Source organism: Microchirus variegatus (genome assembly GCF_963457635.1).
Source record: "Microchirus variegatus genome assembly, chromosome: 13".
Lineage (NCBI taxonomy): Eukaryota > Metazoa > Chordata > Actinopteri > Pleuronectiformes > Soleidae > Microchirus > Microchirus variegatus.
The window spans coordinates 14,881,854-14,903,413 of record NC_139814.1 but is presented as its reverse complement, the minus strand read 5'-3'; the positions used below and the strand labels follow the sequence as shown (position 1 = coordinate 14,903,413).

At 42.8% G+C, this 21,560-nt stretch overlaps 1 protein-coding gene across 1 annotated transcript in view; it reads right to left on the bottom strand.

The window, feature by feature from the left end:
* Positions 1-20,384, bottom strand: part of gabbr2 (gamma-aminobutyric acid (GABA) B receptor, 2) — a gene marked incomplete at both ends in the record, with an annotated part of 170,458 nt that extends 150,074 nt beyond the window's left edge. Inside the window, one exon of the mRNA XM_083899305.1 lies at positions 20,070-20,384. Coding sequence (XP_083755431.1) covers positions 20,070-20,384 — 315 coding nt within the window. The remainder of the gene's footprint in view (positions 1-20,069) is intronic.
* Between the last annotated feature and the right edge of the window lie 1,176 nt (positions 20,385-21,560).

Sequence of the window (21,560 nt, the reverse complement as noted above, 5' to 3'; positions counted from 1 at the left end):
TGTGTGCATAGAATAAGAAATGGAGTGGGGGGAAAAAATATATTGTTATAATCAACAACTACAACTAACTAAAGTGAAATCCATCACTATAGCCTTGAGATGAATGTGTAGCCGAGGAGTCCTCGGCATAATAGTGGGAAGTGACATTAGCTTCTTGAGTGGCACAACAGGGTGAAAGTGTGACTCATCTTTTCTTTTTGTTCTGATCATTCGGAAAGACAAAATTTTAACAGATTTGCATGTGGGACTGCTCTAATTCCACCTCCACCCTGCTGCGGCAAAACGTGTCCAATTAACAGAAGAGAAAGAAAAAAAAAATCATGATTTCAATTGCTAACCTTTACTGCAAACTGCTGCTCATATGTATGTGCAAAGATGCTGGTTAAGGCTGAGGCTATGTAGCAGTTTTAGCCTATAGAATTAAGTCATACCTGAGCTGTGTGAAAGAGAGCACAGTGTAATGTCAACAGCTTCAATGTAAGAGGACACAATATATAGAGCACCCCCAAATAACTGCAGATAAACTCACAAATCTTATGGATAATACCAAACAATCAAAACCAGAACAATGTATTTTCCAAATTTTTAGTAGATTTTCCCCCCTGATATCTCACTTTAGCTTAATTCTCTGCTTTTCCACCACTTCCCCTCTGTGCCTGTGTCATGTCTTTCCCTCCTTTCTGTCGTCTCATCTCACCACAGCCATTCTCTCTCTCAACTCTAAACTACATAAACCCTTAATCTTGCCAAGAGCTAAATCAACAGATTAGACCGAGTGACTCTCGCTCAGACTTCGCCAAACATTTGAATGTTGTGTTCAGAGAAAGTCAGAAGCAGATTAAATCCAAGAATTCTTTTTTCTTTTTTTTCCCCTCACACACCCAGGCGCAACACACAGGGAATAAATCATCTTTAGTGTCTGCAAGGTGATTAAAATGTCACATTTCAAAATATTTTAGATGTTTTTCAGTGTAAAACAAATATTTTATCTTTAATCAGTACTAACTCAGAAAATAAGCTATATGGAAAATGTATGTTTTTCTTTGTTTTATGTATTTAACTCCTCTGTCCCCCATTTTTTCTTTCACCCCAACCGGTCGAGGCAGATGGCTGCACATCTTTGAGTCTGGTTCTGTCAGAGATTTCTTCTTCTGTTAAAAGGGAGTTTTTTTCTCTCGCTCCACTGATGCCTCTAGTGCTTGTTCATTGTCACAATTGTTCGGTTTCTCTGCTCTGTGTGATGTTGTCTATGTACAGTGCCTTGAGATAATAAAACAGAATTGAATCTTCAGGCAACAACAAAGGCCCTCACAGTGTGTGTGGTGAGTGTCTAAAGACTAAACTGATAAAAGAAATGTGTGTGGAAAAACACACTCATGTGTTACCCCATCTAGCTGTGGCACATGTGAATAAAAGACACATGACCTTTTAAGACATTGATTTTGTGGGTGTGTTAATCGATAGCGCAACAGGTTGAATGCACAGAGAGAGAGCGAGCCACAAATATTTACAAAATGACACCCCAGAGAAAGGTAGAGCAATCCGCCACTGTGACATAAAGGGTTGCTTCCACTTGAGGTTTAATCAATCCGTTACACAATAATCTGGGGACGTGACAGCACCGGGGTCTCGGGCTTAAACAACATCGTCCTTGGGCACATTGTGATGATGTGTGACAGAATATTTCCTCCAGGCGGCTGGACGCCCGCCGCATACAGCAGACATCCATCACAACCAAGAACAGGGTGAGATGGTGGTGACGAGGAGAAGAAGTGATGGGGTAGGGGGGAACAAGGGATGTAGTAATAGAAGTGTGGGGGTGTGGACTGTTGGTTGCCTCGACGATCAGACAGCCGACAGGAAGGCTAATGGGTTAACAGTGGTCTTCAAAGAAATGTGAGCTGTGTGCTAAGTCTTTAAAAAAGGCAAGTGCTTATGGGACACAGATTTCCGCTCTCGGAACTGTTCTTTCCCTAACGCTGCTAAATGCTCGATTGCTCTTCATGTATTTAAAATTTTCCGACAGTCTGAAATGCAAAAGCAAGGCATTTACAACCTGAATGTATTCCTCCTTTCCTGTGACACACAAGGCCTTGTGTGTGTTTTTTCCTTTGATCATACTTGAAATGTCTCTTGATCTAAATGAGACTGGACATAATTAGAAATGCATGCACCTGTCAAAATGGCCTTTAGTATTCTCCAAAGAGGAAAAACGTTATTTTGATACATAATGTGTAAAGACTATCCTGACAAAACAGCACTCCAATGTAGAGAAAACAACTCAAATGTGCTTTGAAATATCAACTATTTTGATAATCGATTTATTGGTTTGAAGCTTCTTTCATGACTAAAACAGGATTTCTGATTGTTTTGAATACATTAAAACTGAATAATTTTGGTTCGTGGACAAAACAAGACATTCGAGAACATCATCATTTCCAGGTTTGTCAAACACTGATCAACGTTTTTTAACATTTTCTGACATTTTATGGACCAAACAATTAATCGATTACAAAAATAAATGTTAGTTGCAGCTCTAATTCAAGCTGCATAATAATACAATACAACTGTCTCTCATGAATGCACAGAGGGAAAAAAGTTGCCGAATTATCACCAAGGTCTGCTATAGATTTAACTGAGCTGTTCTCAGTAGCTCTTGGATCAGCTTAGCTAAACATTTCTTCTAATTTTAATCAAGAGTACAATAACAATTTGCAGAGGTTGTTCAGCTCAGATTAACACACATCTGGTGACAGTTCTCTGCATCAGAAAGACAAGTGTATGTGGGACTGGAATGAAAACAAACTATAATTTAACGTAGCCAAGTGCAACTGCACAGCTCATGATGCATTTGTAATTGTTTTTTGACAATAACAAAGGGATGTGAAGCAAATTGTGTTTGTAAAATCAATGCTGTTTTCATTTTTTCATTGGACGTAATGGTAATATCACCAAGTCTGTGCCTTAAATATTCCTCAGGGGACATGAGAATCCATTGACCACTGTAATAGTTCCACGTTTCCTCTGCATAACCTGCTCTGAGAGGAAAGAAAACATGCTCCATTTAACCCACCTTTTTAGTAAAATAGCTGGAGAGAAGCTACTCCAGTTTTCCAAATGGCACTTAAAGGACTGTGGCTTGAATGCTTAATGATCCATCTGGCACAAACCAAATGCTGCATATCAACTTGCCATCCTTAAAGTGAAATATGAAGCCTGGATAAGGCAGCATCGTGGTATGCGAGTGACTGTTCTTCATGAGTGAGTCATGATTGAGGCCTAATACCAATGAGGTAATCAACAAAAGCCTGTTCAACAGTGCACATGGCCTCAGACGTTCATGTATATAAGTCTATTTTCATTTGAGGAGATACCTACAGATACATCAAATTCTATAAATCTATCTATAAAAAGCAATCATGCTGCACTTTCGCTGACTTATCACGCTACACCAGGCAGGCAGAAGCTCATCAGCAGCAGCTGCGCTGTCTGGAGAAGGGGAGGTGGGACTGAAGAGGCTGTCGTGGGTGGGTGGTTGAGACATTTTCACAGGGTTCACCGCAGAACATTATTATAACATTAACATTGTTATACTGAAAACGACGAGGTGTCCATTCACCAATACGCGAGAACATTTATTTTGCATAAGCATGCTACTACTTTGAGGCTCACTTGGCGAACCTGTTCCCAAAGGTAAGATAGCGAGGCTACAATTAGTATTAGCGTAGGGCTAACATAATACAAACACTGAGCAACCTCATGGCTGACATTCGCATTCAACAGCTAGCTACGCAAATGCTAATCGAAAATTTAAAAAATTGCGTTGTGAGGTTTCACAGTGTTTGTATTATGTTAGCTCTTTACGTTCCTTATCATGCATTACCATAACTGAAAAATCTTCTTCAGCTCCCACTATAGGAATACATACTTCCTACAGGCACTGCACTAGTAACTCGAATTCAATACGCCAAAAAATAAAATTATTTGTTTATTTTATTTTTATATATTTTTTTAATTACATTTTCAGTAAACACTCAGTTGACCGTGTAAGTCATCATATCCTTTTCTCTGTGTGGCACAGACGCAAACAGAATATGTTGATTGTTCGTGGCAGATCCATCTCTCTGCGTTTCATTTTCTTGTCTTTGATAAAGCCTGAGGAAGAAGCACTAGCACTGCAGCAATCCTTCTCCCCCACCCCCCCACCCACAGTTCTTGGTGGGTGGTGTTTTCCTCGCCCGCCTGTCGCTTGGCCCTGCTACCGTGCCGAGCGTGACATGTGACGGTAGCGGCACATGGCTTCCCAGCTCGCCCCGGGCTCGACTCCCCGCAACAAGCTTGGCATACTTGTCATGTTCCCTCTCACAACCCCCCCCCCCCCCAGTCTGCAACCCCAAATGACTATCTGGGAGGCATGCACACACCTACACATACGACAGACGTAGATGCATATCAGGGCAATTAAGACTCATATAGTGACACATGCATGCACAGGCAAGTGTAGAACATAACGCCACGTGCCTCAGAGGCCTAAGCTATGTCTGATCACACAGACCACAGGTACACAAATGTTGCTCCTTGCACCACTCTCACCTCATTATGGACTACATTTCTACCTCAGCCACTCCCCCCCTTCTTACTCCAGCTTACTTTTGGTCTGTTGGTAATTAGCACACGGGACAAATGTGTATCATAAACAAACGATTTGCATATAAGTAACAAACCGTCCAGGGACCTGTGCGAGACACACTTCTATTAAACATGGGGATTATGATGTGACGAATGGAACCCATGTGTAAATAAAACATAATTTCCTTGGTGAGCCGAGTGCAATTTGATCACTGAAGACACTCGGTCTTCAGCATCTACGCAGCTACGTTAATATTTCAATTACCGTCATGAATTAATGAATTAAATATGAACTAACAACATTTTTGTTCTGCCTTTGTGCGTGGCGGGAGTAAGCATCGACAAGACTCTGCAACTCGGGATAAGGGTAGTTCCACAGGATTTTTCCACAAGACATTTGCAAAAAAATGTACTGTACCAAAATGTCACGGTATTTACAGCAGCTCGAACACTGTGTTTCTGTTTTTTTCTGGTAACAAGCCGAAATACCTCATCAAGAGGATATTTACTGAGCCCGTGACATTTAGTATTTTAAAATCCTGATTTTGTTAGCCTTTGAGCACGTTCATCAATTTCTCTCTTCCTCTCTGCTTTGCCTCCACAAATTGTTACTTGCACTGCCTCCCCCCCCCCCCCCCCCCCCCATCTGCAACAGCTTATTATGTGTAACTTCAGACCAGCAGACCTTCCTTTTTTCAGACGTTGCTGATATTTATATTTGCCCTCTGTCAAAGAGAGGAGAACGGTCATGACCCCATGGTACCCTTGCCATCGTTGTCACGCATTCTGCCTTGAGGAAAATCTGAGCTAACGCTGTTTCCCCCCATTGATGTAACACCACTGACAGTGCGAGTGGGTGAGAGGAGCAAGTGCACGCCGTCATTTATTACAGTGGCATTTTAAATCACGCTGAAGCCAAAGTGATTTTAAAGAGGGTTTTTTCACCCACAATTTAACTTCTTTGCATAACGCTCCATGCATAAATTATTAGCTGGACTTAAGACAATAACACAAAAAAGCCAACAAGGAAACCAAACCACTCCATTCTTAAAAGAGAACAGGCAAAGATGGGATGTTGCACACAATGAGGAAAAGATGGAAGGCCCATTCCTGAAAATGCGATTTCAGAGAGTTGAAGAAACCGACATGAAGGCTTCCTAGAAATCAATAGGAGCTCCCCTGTGTGCTCGAGCGAGTCAACAGAGCAGAGAGCAGCAGCACACAGATAATATTTATGTAGAGGGGGGCTACCAACAACCGCCTGGGACCATGTATAATTCTTATTCATACATCTTGAAAGCAGTGATCTAGTAAATCTGAGGCACACTCTCTTATTCAATAAGACTACACGCGGCAACAGGTCAGTGCTGAAGAATTGTTTAGTATGCCAACTTTAAATATTCATGCATACAACCCCCGCGACTGTGCGTGTTGTCCCTTTTTTTTAAGATCACAAGACGCCTCTGAACACACGAAAACGCACGTATCCATCCGTGTCCGCATACCTTTGCATGATGTGAGGTTGTGCGATCACACTCGAATGCCCCACAATGTTACGCCGGTCAGATTCACGAGCGTCCTTGTCGTTCGCTGCGTTTTCCGTTAATTCAGTCAACAGCGTCCGTGACAAATTTCTCCAGTGCAAACAATTAACAAGTTAACCAACCTCATGAATAAATACGCAGCGAGTGCGCATTGCCAACTCTAATTTATGTCCCCTCTCCCCACAATTTACATACATTAGACAGTAGTTTATTTCCAAAGCGCCCTTTACACATTTGTCAGCCAAGGTTGAAAGGTGTAAAAGCAATTGCACCAACAGTTCTACTACAATGGCATACATTTTAGCCTCATTAATGGTTTTTTCTGTTATTACCTCAGAGGAATTCCTTATAGTTTAAATCACTATGCTAATCGCTTATGCTCCACTAGAATAATAATAAAGGCAGTAATTAGTGAAACGAGGGCTGTAGCTCAGTGTGGACATGAATTTGTTTTGCCTTTCAAATACAACTGAAATCCCTGGCAGGGAGAGGATGTTTAAAATTAGCATTTGGTTTTGTTTGGCAGATGCTTAATGGTTGCAAAGTTTTCACAATCAAAGCCACATCAAAAAAAATGTCCTTTTAAAAGTCCTTTCCATGAAAAAAAACTAAAAAACAGCAAGCTATAACACTACACTGTCCAACAGGCAGCTTGTCGACAATTACATCAGTGCAGGGTTGTGATAGTTCTGTCTATGTGAATATAAAGGTTGATATGAATACGCCTTAGGAGTTATGTCCTCCATCCACCCAGATGGCCCTTGGAATTATCTGCTTTACGTGGGATAATGAAATCTCACTCACTATCCAACTGCTTTCTATTGAATTACCGTTAAAGGCATCGTTCCTCCTCACAGCTTGGGGTGTCATCAGCCCGACCAGCATTCCCCGTTCATTGGGCACATCAATCACAGACAACTGAGGCGATAAAAGCTTGCAAAAGCCCAATAACCACAACAATAAAAGAAAAAAATACCAAGAATTATACATGGATGGGACATTGTGCCCTACTGTATAATGGGGGTCTCCACATAAACATGGCCTCTAAGACAAACTGTACTGCAACCATCTTTGTCGCAGCATTGTGTGTACATTACCTTGGCGACTTAATTTCTTGATCTGTCTTGTATGGTGTGTGTTGAAGTGGCTGAGTAGGGGCTAGTGACATTCAGTCCCTGGAGTGTCTTTTACCTTGGAATTTCAAACATAATGGAAGGGTTTAATAAAAAAAGACAGCTGACAAAGGAAGTGTTAACCGGTATCTCTTGTCATAAGTGGTCAAAAACCCAGAGAGTAATCAGAGTCTCCCCATGAGCCCATGAAACACCGCATTATGGTAAATGAATTCCAATGAAAATATTACATCAGTATGTTTCAACTGACATGACGTGAGTGATCACCTGCAGGTGCAGTTGGATTCATACTGTCAATAAGCTCAATCTTTTGGGGGGGGGGGTCCAAGTGCAAGAATAAATTAAGTATTCCACTCTTCAGCCCATCCTTATCCATGGAATAAATACACACACAGGGCGACGTGAAGAGGAGAGCAGTTTTTAGCATGCAAGAAGGGGCATCTAGTCATGTAAATAGTTTGAAATAAGGATTATAAAATTATACTTAATATATCCCCTCAGTCTCAATGTCAACTGCATTGAAAGTTTTCTAAATGTCATGTTTATTTATAAATCAATGCAACAGAAACAGGTCTTAATGGGCAGTGTCCTGATGCAACACATCTTCATAGTGATTGCAAATATTAATTTCCATGTGATGTAAATGTGATGAAATGGCTGCAGACCTAAGGCACAAGGTACAAATAATGGAACACACTATCACAGGATCGCTAAAGAAGACAAAGAAAGAGGGATTACTATCCCTGAATTGGTGTGGAAATGATATTTGCTGAGATTAAATCTGTCCAACCTCAAGCAATTCAACTTTTCTGTCCATTTTTCTTGCACCTAACTTTTTTTTCCCCTTAAGGTTTTGTAGATTTTGGAGAATGACAATGCAGCTCAACTTCCAATCACACACACGATTAACCAGGATTGGCCCTCATTTAATTGAAAATAAAACTTCCGCAAACACCACCCCTGCATCTCCCTTTCCTACCTATGTTTTGAACAGACCATTTACCATCGAGTCTGATCCAGCAGTTTGTTGCCTGGTCAGCGAAAAAAAAAATGCAGCCTGGGAGTAATTACCAAGAGACACAACAGCTCTACAAGGAAAACCAGACCCTGTGTACGAGTATGTTATTACGTACATGTCCAATTGTGCACATACACATGTAGAAATTGACTCGGAAAAACTTGACAGCGGGCCAAGTTATAAGTGTACCTTCCTTTTCCGCATAAAGAAGCCAATAAAAGCCTCACTGCCTTACAGTAACAGTTCATTAGTCAGACAGGCAGCCACAGGTCTGTCCAATCAGGACCCCACCCCATATATCAGCCGCAGTCTGACACGTGCTCCTGTAACACTAACTACTCTTTGCAGCCACAATTACCTCTGTAGTCTGTGACAGTTTGTAGAGCAACATTTAGCCACATCTGTGAAAAATGGTGAGGTTATGCGTTTTAATGGTCTCTGTTTGTCTGCATGTTACCATGTAGCTTTATTTTTCACTCACAAAACATAGTTCCCGTGATACAACATAAGAAAGCACAATTTAATCTGTTTTGCTATCTCATTATCCAACTATGAAAACACACACACACACATGCGTGAAAGATTAGGACTCAGCCTCAGCAGACAGAGCTTGGTTGCAAATGATCTCTTATCATCATTGCACAGGCTTTTGTGCTCGCATGTGGCATGATTGCCTGCACTGGATGGGCATGACAGATGTGTATACCACTACTGTGTGTATGGGCACTTAGGGAGTGTAGCAAGGAGTGTGTGCGCGTGTATTTGTGTGTAGGTTACATCTGTGGTTCCACTGTCTGCCTTTATCGCTCTTGGCACACAATGGGCTCGCCAACTGCTTTCCTGCGAAACAGGCCCCAGCAATCACTGATGGGGGGGAGAGGAAGCCACTAATGGACAAAGGTCTGATACGTGTCCAGAGACTGCTGTAGCAAAAAGCTGCAGCATACCACATGGACGTGAGCCGAGGCACATTACCCGCAACGAATCGCAGTAGATATACTTTCGGATCATCCTTGAACGTACAGTAAGATAAAGCTGGACAATTGTCAAAAACACAAACACACACACCAAACACTGAATTGCAGACACCCTGCAAAACTCAAACTGACACTTTGATTCCTTTCAGCTAGATGAGCACAAAAGCATGACTATTGCTCAAAGAAGCTTTAATGTATTAAATTCAGGAGCCTTTTTTTTGACAAAATACTAAATGAGAGGAGCAGTGCTCCACAAAACTCCTTATCAGTGTGGCTGAAACCACAGCAATGACCTGCTAGCCAGGAAAAGCAAATCATCAAAGCGTGGAAGACAAAAGGTAGAATCAATCATTTATACATTATAAAATCACTGTATTACAAAACTCCTGTGTAAATATTAAATTAGCTCTCACTTTTGATGAAGGGATTCTGAAAAATCATTCATATGCATTATAAATGGGGCTGGGAATAATTCAGTAACATATAGTATATCAAGATATAAATTCCAATGTGGGTGATGTTATATATAGAGACAAATTTGTATTACATATTTCTGTTTAACAAGTTTTCTGACATTTTTGATCAATAAAGAAATGATTTGACTTATATTGTGACAAGTATTGAAATTGACATTTTTATTATGATTATGATATTATGATTTTTTTCATTGCCGCGTCCCTCAGCCCAAACTATATAGATAGATCAATGTTCGTCTAATTGCTAAGAAATGAGGGTATTCTTTAATTACTCTGAAGAGGGAAAAACCAGTCATTAGTGGCTCCACTAATGACTGGTTACTGCTACGGTATGTGTGGAGCTAAAACATTTCACCTGGTTGCAGAGCGGCTCGGTTAGTAAATGACAATTACCCATCGCAGACAACTCTACCGAGTGGAGAGGATGGACTGAAGCAGCGGAATAATTTTGAGGAGCACTCACTCTGTGGCTACTTAAGTCCCTCAAGTAAACAGCACATCGACTACAAAGACAGCCCTAATTTTCTTCCATATGTTCTGGGTTGTTTTTTTTTCTCTAAGCAATCATTTTGGAGCATATTAGAAATCATATAGAGGGTATATGCAGAAATCCTGAAGCTAATTTCAATACCTTTTGACGACTTTTTCAAGACCATCTCAAAATATCTTAAGACCTCATCGCCACTTCAAGCTGTAAACAGCTGCCCATATTGGTAACACTTTATAATAAGTACACACTAAGCATTAATAAATACTGAATTCATCATTTATAATGCATGACCACTCATTAATATGTAGTTTATAAACACAGTTATAAATGTTTTACTCATGTGCTGAGCAACTGCTGGACACACGAGAGGTGAGAGAGCAGTCCCTTGTAAGTCGACAAAGAGCTCGTTTGTTGGAAGTGGATTCTGATTGGCTGCTTGAATACAGCAGCTATTTGGACACTGTTCGTCAGCTGATGGGATGAGTAAAACATTTGGAACTGTGTTTATAAACTACATAATAATGAGTATTCATGTATTATAAATAGTGTTGGGCACGCTAACAGGTGTTAGCGGAGTCAACAAATGGCGCGTTTCCGTGACGACTGACCGGAAAAGGAAGCGAATGACATCATGTTTACATGCCACGGCACCGGAGTCCAGGCACCGTTTACCAATTAGCTCCGTTAGCTCCTTTAGCACCTTCAGCACGCCTACAGTCGAACTGGAGCGGTCTATTTATTAAATGAAAAGAGCAGCGCTACAAATAATCAGCATACCTGTGTACTGCGTATGTGTGCCTCGGTTTTTAAAGTTTAGCGCTACTTTACAGACTCATTTTAACAATCAGGATTCACGTAAACATTACATCACACGCGTCTTTTTCCGGTCAGTCGTCATTGAAAGGCATTTTGTGTTGACGCTGTTAACTGCCGTTGATGCCGTTAACGCGTTAGAGTATATTTCGTGCTATTTCAGATATTATTTCACGCCAGGAGGAGTGTGTTCGCTATCGCAAGACGTCATATGTAAATGCTTGAAAAAGTGACTTTTTGATACTTTTTAAGACCCTGCGGACACCCTGATATACTATTAACCTGTCAGTAACATGGGTCAGGCTATTTTATTTACACGTGGTTGGAGTTTGGAGATTGATCACTTTGTAGCAAGATTAAACATGAAGGTACATGTCACGGAGACAAAAGACGGAAATGTCCTTATTCATCCGTGGCACATGCTGAAGTCGCCACACAATGCAGCTGTGGCCATGACAGCCAACGTGCCCCCCTGGGAGCAAAATGTTAACTGCGATTCACCCATGGGTACTGGGTGCACTCATGCTATCATCAAACACATTGCACGCAGCCATTATCACGCAAATGCACAAGTGCACACACACACATAGACCCACTGAGTCACCAACCCTCCGAGTCCAACACGTACCGCACAATATGTGTGAAACCATGCAAGCACCAGTCATTATCTCTTTATAAAGTTATCACACTCATACACAACCCATGACACACACACACACTCACACCTTCAAGCACACAATGGCTGGCTCCTCTTTTTTGACCAAAAATTACATGAGCTTTAATGTAATTACAGCACTGACAAGGACAGACTCTCTCTGCTTATTGCTCTGTGCTGGGCTCCCCTGAGAGCACCAGACAGGAACATGCACTATTTTTCCAATCTCTAATGACAATGCCACACCCTCTCCACAATAATCCTTTCATTCCTGTCCACTCACGGGAAAGGGACAGCGAGGCTCAGAGGTGAATGCTGTGCCTGTGACAATATGGTGTTTGTGTGTGGTGGAGTGAGAGGAGCAGACAGTGATGGAGTGATGGGAGGGGATGGGAGGTAAAATTTGAACGATTAAAGTGTAATAATGGCTGACAAAGAAGGTACTGAGAGGCAAAGAAGACGCTCTTTAAAAACAACCCTGTGAAATATTCACATCCTTGTCAGATCCCGTTAAGCTTAAGCGTTAAAAGTCGAACAACATTTGAGGAGATGCAACACATTTTACAGTCTCTCACATGCTACCCGTCTCTCCGATTTGCCCGTCCCCCTCCCCTCATACACCTTTTGTATGTGCAGCCCTTTAGTGATGGAAATTCTACAGACATGCAGCAGCAGGACACCTCTCCTGGGGTTGGTAACCATAAGCACACAAACACATATCCTCATGTATCGTGTCTGCAGAGGTGATTCCAGTAAACAATGTCACAGACCGTGTATCCTTATGAAACCATAAGGTTTCGCCCACCAAATCAAGAACCCTGGGAGAATTTAAAAACCCTCTATCCACATTTTTGAAGTTAGAATGAGCAAACCCAAAGCTACAGCAGTGTATGAACATTATCTGTGTTAATTGTCTGTGCAAATGTCTTGGCCGTGGCTCAGCAGCAGCTTTATAACAACAGCAGTCAGACCGACTTAATTTTTGCACTCAATGTGGTAGCAGCCATCTTGACAGTATTCTTGGCAGCAGTGAATAAAGATGGGAGATTTTTTCCTCCTCATCCCAGCTAACCCTATTTTGTCTATCATTTCCTAAAAGCTGAAGCTGCATTTTAAGTGATTTACATCCTGCAGTTACTTCGCCTCACCTTCCATGTCTCATCTTTCCACCTCTTTGCTATCTCTCGCCAGCTTTGAGTTACCACTTTTCTGCATCCCCCACCTCTTCCTCCGTCCTTCCACCCCCGCTTCCATCTCCTGGGTGATTTCCCAATGGCTGCGCCTCTTCCTCGGCACCTCAGTACAGCCATGTGAATCTGAGAGTAACCGCTTGTTTAATCTTAATAGCGGCCAGATGCCAGGGCCACCACCTTCTGGAATCATTGTCCTCGATAAAAAAAAAAAAAACAGCACAGAAAAGAATTAAAGAAAAGGATGTGTGTGGAGGAGTGGCATGCCAACAGATTTCTCATTAAAGTATTTGCGGGGAAAACACAATAGGACGATGCCAAGAAAATGGAGATTCAAATATGACAGTGACATATTCATTTGAACCCTATTTGATTATCATCAGCTTAATTCATTACAGCTTTAAATGCACCAGTGCGATGTAATTAGGCAACATATGCAGGATTTTATACTGGATCAATCTTTCCAGGTACAATTTGAGAATGTACTTAATGCTGCCTCTCTTACTCTTAGTCGTCTACTATGTTCTTGACCCTTGTGTGACCATCACCGACAGGAATTGGCATGCGTACTTCTCATTCCCGTAAATCCTAGACCGTTTGTGATATCTAGAAAATTAAAAAAACTATGGACTGGCGGATCTGTCCAAGGTGTGACCCCGCCTTTCACCCTATGCCAGCTGAGATTGACACAGCACCTCACGACCCTTATGTGGAGAATAAAGTGGTAGAAGGCGGATGGATGGATACATCAGAAAGCAAAGAAATAGAGCTTTGCGCCCATATGCTCATCATTACGGTAGCCTTCAAGACTTCTGTGGAAAAACCGTCCAACCACAGAACAAGATTCCCCAACACGTCAAACATTTGTGTGTGAAGTGTTTTCATTTAAACACTCAAAACAGATTAATCAACTATAAAAAGAGCTGTTGATGAATTAGTATTATCACTAGTACCTCCTCTTTCACTTTCTGACACTTAAGCATACTGTGCTAATACTAGGTTGGCATTCATTTCACACCACCTAAACGATAGTGTTGACCACAGTACAGCTCGCTGACCACATTAAGAACATGTGCAGGGCCAGGAAACAGGGCACCCTTACAGTTTGTTATTTGGTTCAATAACAAATAGCTTAATTAGACTGCTCCAGATTAATTACAGCGATGACAGCGACACCCTTAACGTCATTATTCTGCCGAGTTGAATTTTAGCAGGAGTAATTGTCTGATTCTCAACAACATCACTGTGGGGTGATTGGTTCCATCTTGAAGAATCACATTCAGCAGCCAGTGACTAATATACTTGCATAAGTACTCCACTCACACTTCAAGGGTACACACTATTTTTCATCCTTTCTCAACTTCCAGCAGCACTTGTGGACAAACACATATTTTAACAACCAATGGGACTCGCTAAAGGTGTTTTTTGGGAGAGAATTCAGCCATTGCCTCTCACATGTGATTAGTCCTTGACTTGACTGGTACATCAGGCCCTGCAGGGCGACTCCACAGACGGGAGACACATCCTAACACACTAGCTCTCTGTCCAATTAGCGATGCACTTGCACAAAGAATGAGATTTCAGTCAACACACAGTGTAATCTACTGCAGGCAAATGTAAGGTTGTTGTGTGGAAGAGGCCATAAGGCTAATTTGTCACACTTGAACTCGCCAATTGCGCTTTAGGCCCGGAATAACAATATTAGATCAAATAAAGCATTGTGTGGTTAATATGTTAGCAAGGAGATGCTGCTGTGTGGTGGAGTAATGTTCCAGTGAAGTGGAGCAGTCCAACTTATTTCAGGTTTTCTTAGGACAAACTTCTGGGATCAACAGAAAACACAGGTCAAGATTTTCTTCAGTGGGTTTTGAGCATGGTGAGAAAAATGTGGGAAAAACGACTGACTGAGAATGCAATGTAAAATCCACTTTCTCCCTTCATAAAAATAAGATTTTAAATAGCTGAAAAAACACCCGTTCAATTAATTGTGGTGTCAATTGTGCAATAAAGCAGTGCGATAATAAGACGACTATATTTGTGTTTCGGTACTCAGCTGACAACACCATCATGACCTCAGGCAGTGCTGCAGGGATCCAAGTGGAAAAAAAGCCTTGACCATATGTGAGAGTGCATGTGCTAATTGTGTCTATTTGTGTGAGTGTGTACATGTGATTGTTACCGCTGTAGGACCTACTGGACCTGTCAGGACATAGATCATAGAGACTAAAACCTGGTCCTCGTGAGGCAGAGCCTAATTTCCAAGGGACTGGTTCATTTCAGGGCAAAGATGTGTCTTGAAGCTGTCGTGATGCTTCATCCTTCAGGTATTTTGACCAAAGCATGTCATAGACATGTTCATTAGGACACCAGGGAACTAGGTTAACTTGGAGAAATAGGGTATAATATGTCTCCTTTAAACTGTGTATGTGCTTGTGTCCGGCTATCTGTTGTAAAGTCCGCTTCAGGGCAAACAACGGTCTTTTCATCAGGAAAGTTCACATTTCTAGTTATCGTGCTAGATCCCTCCAGGCCACTGGAACTCAGACTCGGAAAAAAGGTCAGCAGTTAAAGCTCACATTTAATAGCTTTATTAAATAATAGCCCGTGTCCCTTTAACTTGGAGTCAATCAGACAAAAAACAAATTATGATATGAACATAGTGATTCACAACATTTTTTTTTATATTTTGGGAGCCTGTTACTGATCTAATGATCGTACTTTGTGCATGGTGTAATTGCTTTTTTCCCCCCCTCGCATGACCATTAAGATCTGTAGCCAAAGAGAAGCAACGCAAATGGCATTACTTTATGATCCAATAAGAATTAAAAGACTGGCCATTTCCTCTTCCTGCACAGAGGATGATATAATCCTATTTCAGAATCTCCATCTAATAACCCCACACATCTCTAGCTCCCTCTCACTTGCCTCTCTCTCTCTCTCTCTCTCTCTCCAATTCTTCCCTGAGATACTGTCCGTTCTGCAAGAAGGGCTGCTGTACATTGATCCCCACTATCTGTGTCAGGTCAGTGGACGTGGCCACACTCAGCACTTTCTGTATGCCTCCAGAGTACCCGGGCTGTCACAAGGCTGCTTTTCTCTATTATCCCTGAATAGTCACCGTCTCATAGAAAACGACAGGTAATATGACCCCTCAATTTGAACCAATCTGTGAACGACTTACACTACAGACATGTGATTTATTGCTAAAACAACTCATCAAGCCAAAAAAAAAAAAAAGGCAGAGCGCGCTGAACCAGCTCCCCTGAACTCAGGACCTATGCTTAACAGCATCATGACCTCCATTATAGTAATGCATTTTCACAGGAAAATGCAGCTTCTTCTGACAAACTGACAGAATATTTTACGTACACTCAAGAGGGGAAAGCTCTTTTCCCGGTGTGGTTTTCAGGATGGCATAAATGTGACATGTTGCATCTAGTCCTCTAAAGACAGCAGGGAAAAACGGTTTATACTTTACATGTCTCTACGTGCAGTACCTGAACATAGGTCACTGCTAACATAGTCTCAGGGGGTTCATGGTGTTGCATAGTCACATACTATAAATACCATCTGCACGCCGTATCTGGTGCACCGTACATGGGCGAGATCCACATCTCGGACTCTAGACTCTGTGTCTTTGCGGTCGTATTGATTTTCCTTTACAATACATGTGTTCGCTCTTCGGACTGCTAAGAATACAGGAAACATGATAGCAAAGAGTCACTTAAAATACATTCATTGCAGGTTTCTTCCAAGAAATGAGGACTTCTTCTTGTCAAATTGAGCACAGATGGAAAGTTTCCAAGAGTTGATATCAAATTGCCTGTTGCCTCCGTAGAGACAATCTGCCTCGGAGGTTATGACCTAAAGCTTTGGAGGAAAATAAAGTGATATCCTTGAATGACCAAAAATCAGAGAAAATAAATTTGGTATCAAAATGATCACCGTTCTGCTGTCACTTAAACTTTTTTTTCCATCCAAAACTTGACTTTACAAAGTTTAGTTCTCCGATTGCCTGTTTCACGCATTTAATATTTTATTTCATAAGTTATTTTTATCCAAAGTGTGTGAGTTCACTACAGCGGAGACACCATTTGAATTGGAGAAAAAGGCCATTTGTCATTTAATAAATACTGCTAAAGTTAAGCAATTTTGTGTATTATCTGGTATTATTAAACTCTTATATTTTATCAGATGGAAGAAAAACAGCCAAACATTTGGGCTAAAGATAACTCACATTTTGTCAATGGGTTGCCTCAGCCATAGAAATACCCATATCAGTCAAACTCTACACACAATACAACTCAAAATACACAAATATTTGGTGCAAGCAGTAAGTACAAAATGTCCAAAACACCTTGAAATGCAGCTCCTCTGCCTTTATATACTCCAGACCCCAGACTGTGGTTGCCTACAGGTCCCCAGATTCACAACAAAAGAGAGGAGGAAGAAGCCCCAAGAGCCAATGCAGCAACACAATTTTATCAGTTGCACCACTATTTAAGGGGGGTGATATCCTGCGTTTATTAATCTCGCCCATTTTGAAACGATTACACACTTGAGAAAGGGCATCAAACAGTACATCACCATATCCTTCTTTTTCCCCCCTCATGTCTTATGGTATCAGATGGCATCAAAAGTAACGTCTCCATTCTACTACTGACAACAAAAGGTGTCGGATCCCAGAGGATGCATGGGTGGTCAGGCTGTCACTTTTCATTCACAGTTCAAACAACTGTTCAAATGCGGGGCCGAGATGAATTATTCAAGCCGCGATGTTCTTTACCGAATTGCAAAAATTCACAGCACATACGTGCGAAAGGCTGCGCGCCTCCTTCTCTGAGAGGTGTCTGTAAACTGCGCCGACGCTGTGTGACAAAAGTGCTGTTCTGTTTGTTAATGCAAAATGGAGGTGGTGAGCCATGCCAAACGAACCACCGATCACTATGGCAGTTAGAAAATACTGTCAATATTAAACACATTGAGAAAGAGTCAAGTCCTGGAGTGTCTTCTGTAACTACTGATTCAAGATCTTTACATTCATGTCTCCCTAACACAAAAAGTTAGCCTCCCACTGTTGAGTTCTCGGGCCTGTCTCAGTCCTGTCACACATCCTGTAAACCTGTATTCTTGCATATCTTAGCCTAAAAAATGTGATCGCTGCCCGAGCGGTCCCGTCCATCCTCCTGCACTGCTTCCCATCCTCTCCAAAGCTTTCATCCTTTAAGCCTGCAGAGTTACAGTATCAGTGCTCAGCTACTCTAAAACCCACACTCACACATCTAGAGCTGCCATGGAGGACCAACTCTGGCTCCTTCACTAAGCCCTCCAGTTGATATAAACCACCTTTTTTCCCCCCTTTTCCACCTGCAATACTCTGGTTTTAGAGCTTAAGTGCATTCAGCAATTATCTCAGTCCACACCGGGAGAACTGTTCTACTTGCAGTAACAACTGCTTCAGTCCTCTAACCTCCAAGTGCCTCATCTTAGCAGCACAGCGTCAGCTCTCGGGCCTTTTTTACAACGGGACAGCCCCCCAGTGAACCATCCCCTTCATCAGCACCACCACCGAGCTCGACACCACCAGGGAATGGACTGGGCCTGCTCCGTCTACCCGTGGCTCCACCGACAGGGGATAAAGGGATAAAGAGCCTCTGCTCAGGGACTGATTACTTACATCTGCTAGGCTAAATCCCAGTGCCCACACATACACACACATACAAACAACACACAGGCACACACTTGGCCTGCTGCTAGCTGCAATGAACGCACTGATGCATGTATTGTTTTCTGACATAAGCGCTTGGCATGTAGGGAAGCTGTGCGTGTGTGTGTGTGTGTTTCTCATTTCTTGAAATCACATTTCCGGGCTGCTTCTTTATTATACTCTACATAATACAGCACAGCATTATTCTGTTGCTTTACTTTATTGCATCCATAAAATTATGTCATTTGTGACATTTAAAAATCTCATCTTGAATTATCAGCCGGCCTGTAAACAAATACGATGGGATCGTCGGTGCCAACAGAGAGAGTTTGACAGAGTTTAACCTTTTACCACAAAGTCATCGAATAACACTGCTCTCACGAGTTCCCCATATTAATCTCATGGTCTTAGCACATGCTGCCAGCGAGGGCTTACCTCTGTCAATCGGAGATTTGGGTGCTCTTTCACAGCGACACACCTGTGCACGTACAGTACTGTGACTGTGCTTCACAGAACAAACAATGAGAACGACTACACTTGAAGGCTTCAGGGGAAAAGAATCACCATGACACCTTTAAACAGATTATAATGTATCCACGTAAATCATACTGTTGAATAAAGTGTAATAATATGGAGATCCATGACTGGATTGGGGGATAACTTCAGCAGGAGTGAAAACCTTTAATTATTGTTACTGTCACCACCACGTCAACAGATCTAAATCAGGAAGATGTGAGATTCAGCTCTCGCAAGGAGTCACAATAATTCCTATATCCAATTACCGCCATCTTCAGGAGAACCAACTCGTTTTTAAAAAATATATATATATATACACTGAATTTGTGACTGAATATCATCAGAGCAGCAATCCAGCCTCAGTCATACACACACCTAAGTGAAAAAAACAAGACCTAAGTTAAGCGTTTTAATGAAAAAGTCCACCACGACAATGAGTGACATTTGAATGATCAGACATCTTGGTCAATCCGCTGCATCTCGAGAATGCGGTAACCCTTCAATGAAGAGGGGGGGGGGGGACTGCCCGAGTGATGCAGTGTCTTCTGACGCGTTAAAATGCACCATCAACGATCAGCGCTCATTAATGGACGAAACATGAAAAACAGACACTTATCACGGACCGCGCTGTCATTCGAGGGAAGGGGGGGTTGGGGGGTGATGAGGTGACGGCACTTTACTTTTGCTGCAGTGGTAACAAGCTGGTCGGTCGGTCGGTCGGTCTGTGCAGACGCCAAACAGAACAGACCCCAGCGTTTCCCCTTGGACGCACACGCACGCAGCGTGGAGCGCCGCGGGGGCAATGGCACGCGCGTAAAGACAGTGCACACGCGCACACACACACACACACACACACTCCAGCTGTGTTTTAACAACACGCCTGAACCAGTCAGCACCAGCTTACTGCAATATGCCCGTTACCTCGGTGTCGAAGATTTCGGTGATGAGTGAGAAGGAGTACTTCCCGGACTCGTTTATGTGCTGGATGGCCAGTTCCACCGCGGGCTGGATCCCGCGGCTGATGCCGCTCATTGGGGCTGACTTGTTCATGGGCATGAGAACCATGATGGGCAAGTTTTTGCCGTCCCTGGTGAACCAGCTGTTGTCCTGTCCGTGTTTGGTGCGGTCGTTGCACACCTTGGCCAGCGCAGGGTGAAACAGCAAAACAGAGAGGAGCAGGCATCCCGTCGGGAGGAGCATCTCCCAGCCACTGCAGTCCCTCCGGGCTGGAGCCATGCTACAGGCGCAGGGTGACCAAAAGAGAGAGCCCGCCGCACTCTCACTGTTTTGGCATCGCAAAGTCGGGCTCCACCGGGATTCTCAGACGCCCGTGCGCCGAGGAAATCGTAGAGCAAAAACAGTGCAGACACGACAGCCGCAACAGCCCCTGCAGTGGGCAAACTTCTCCTACGCCGAGGACTGCAGCCTGTGAAAATATTTCTATTCCCTAACAGTTCCTGTGTGAAAATATTCCAAGGACGCTGCAGAGGGAGAGCTACTGGGTTTGGGTGTCCGTCATCCACTCGCTGTCCAGTCAAACAGCCAGCCGTCTCTCTTCCTGTTCACCTTTAATTTGAACCACTATTCTTATAGAAGCGCAAGGATGTCCCGGGCAGAAAATCACTGAGATTATCTCCAACAGAGTGGACACGAATCAATCACTCGCTGACAGATGTTGCGGATGCAAAATCACCTCCCGAAGTAAATTCCCAGCCGAAAGATGTCAACTGCGGGCATCCCTGCCAACCGCGACGCAGAGGATGACTTGAATTCGAGACAGCAAAAAAAAAAAAAAAGGTAAAGGGGAATACGGAAAAAACAAGACTAAAAACACGCACGTGTGTTGATGTTGAAAGGCTTGACTGCAGAGGTCCTGTACGGAGAGATGTCGACAGAGTCTTCCCTGGGACTGGGATGCTCATCCGCGATGATGCATCAGAGAAGCGCTGGAGCCTTTGCTGCTGCTGCTGATGCTGATGCTGCTGATGCTCGCTGTGCGCGCAAGAGGGAGCACTGAATGTGGAGGAGGAGAGGAAACAAGGAGGGAGGGAGGGAGGGAGAGGAGGAAGAGGGATACAACAGCCTGGTGGAAAAGCTGCACAGGCTTTGTACAGGGCAGAGACTCATCAGCGGCTTGACAGCCAGGGCTGATTTACAGGGCTTTTATGATGGAGGCAGACCATGTTTCAGACATGCATGAAGAGGCCAGTTAAAACAGAGCTGTATGCATACATGCTGTACTGTGTGTTGCACCTCACATAATAAAGCTAAACATTACAAAAAAAATGAAAATCACTTCTTGGAGCTATAATTCAGGGCCTCCTTATTAATGCTGATGGTTCCCACAGCTGCGCCCGTCACATCTTACCTGGAGCATCACCAGAAATACAGTAAAGAGCTCAGCACACATGC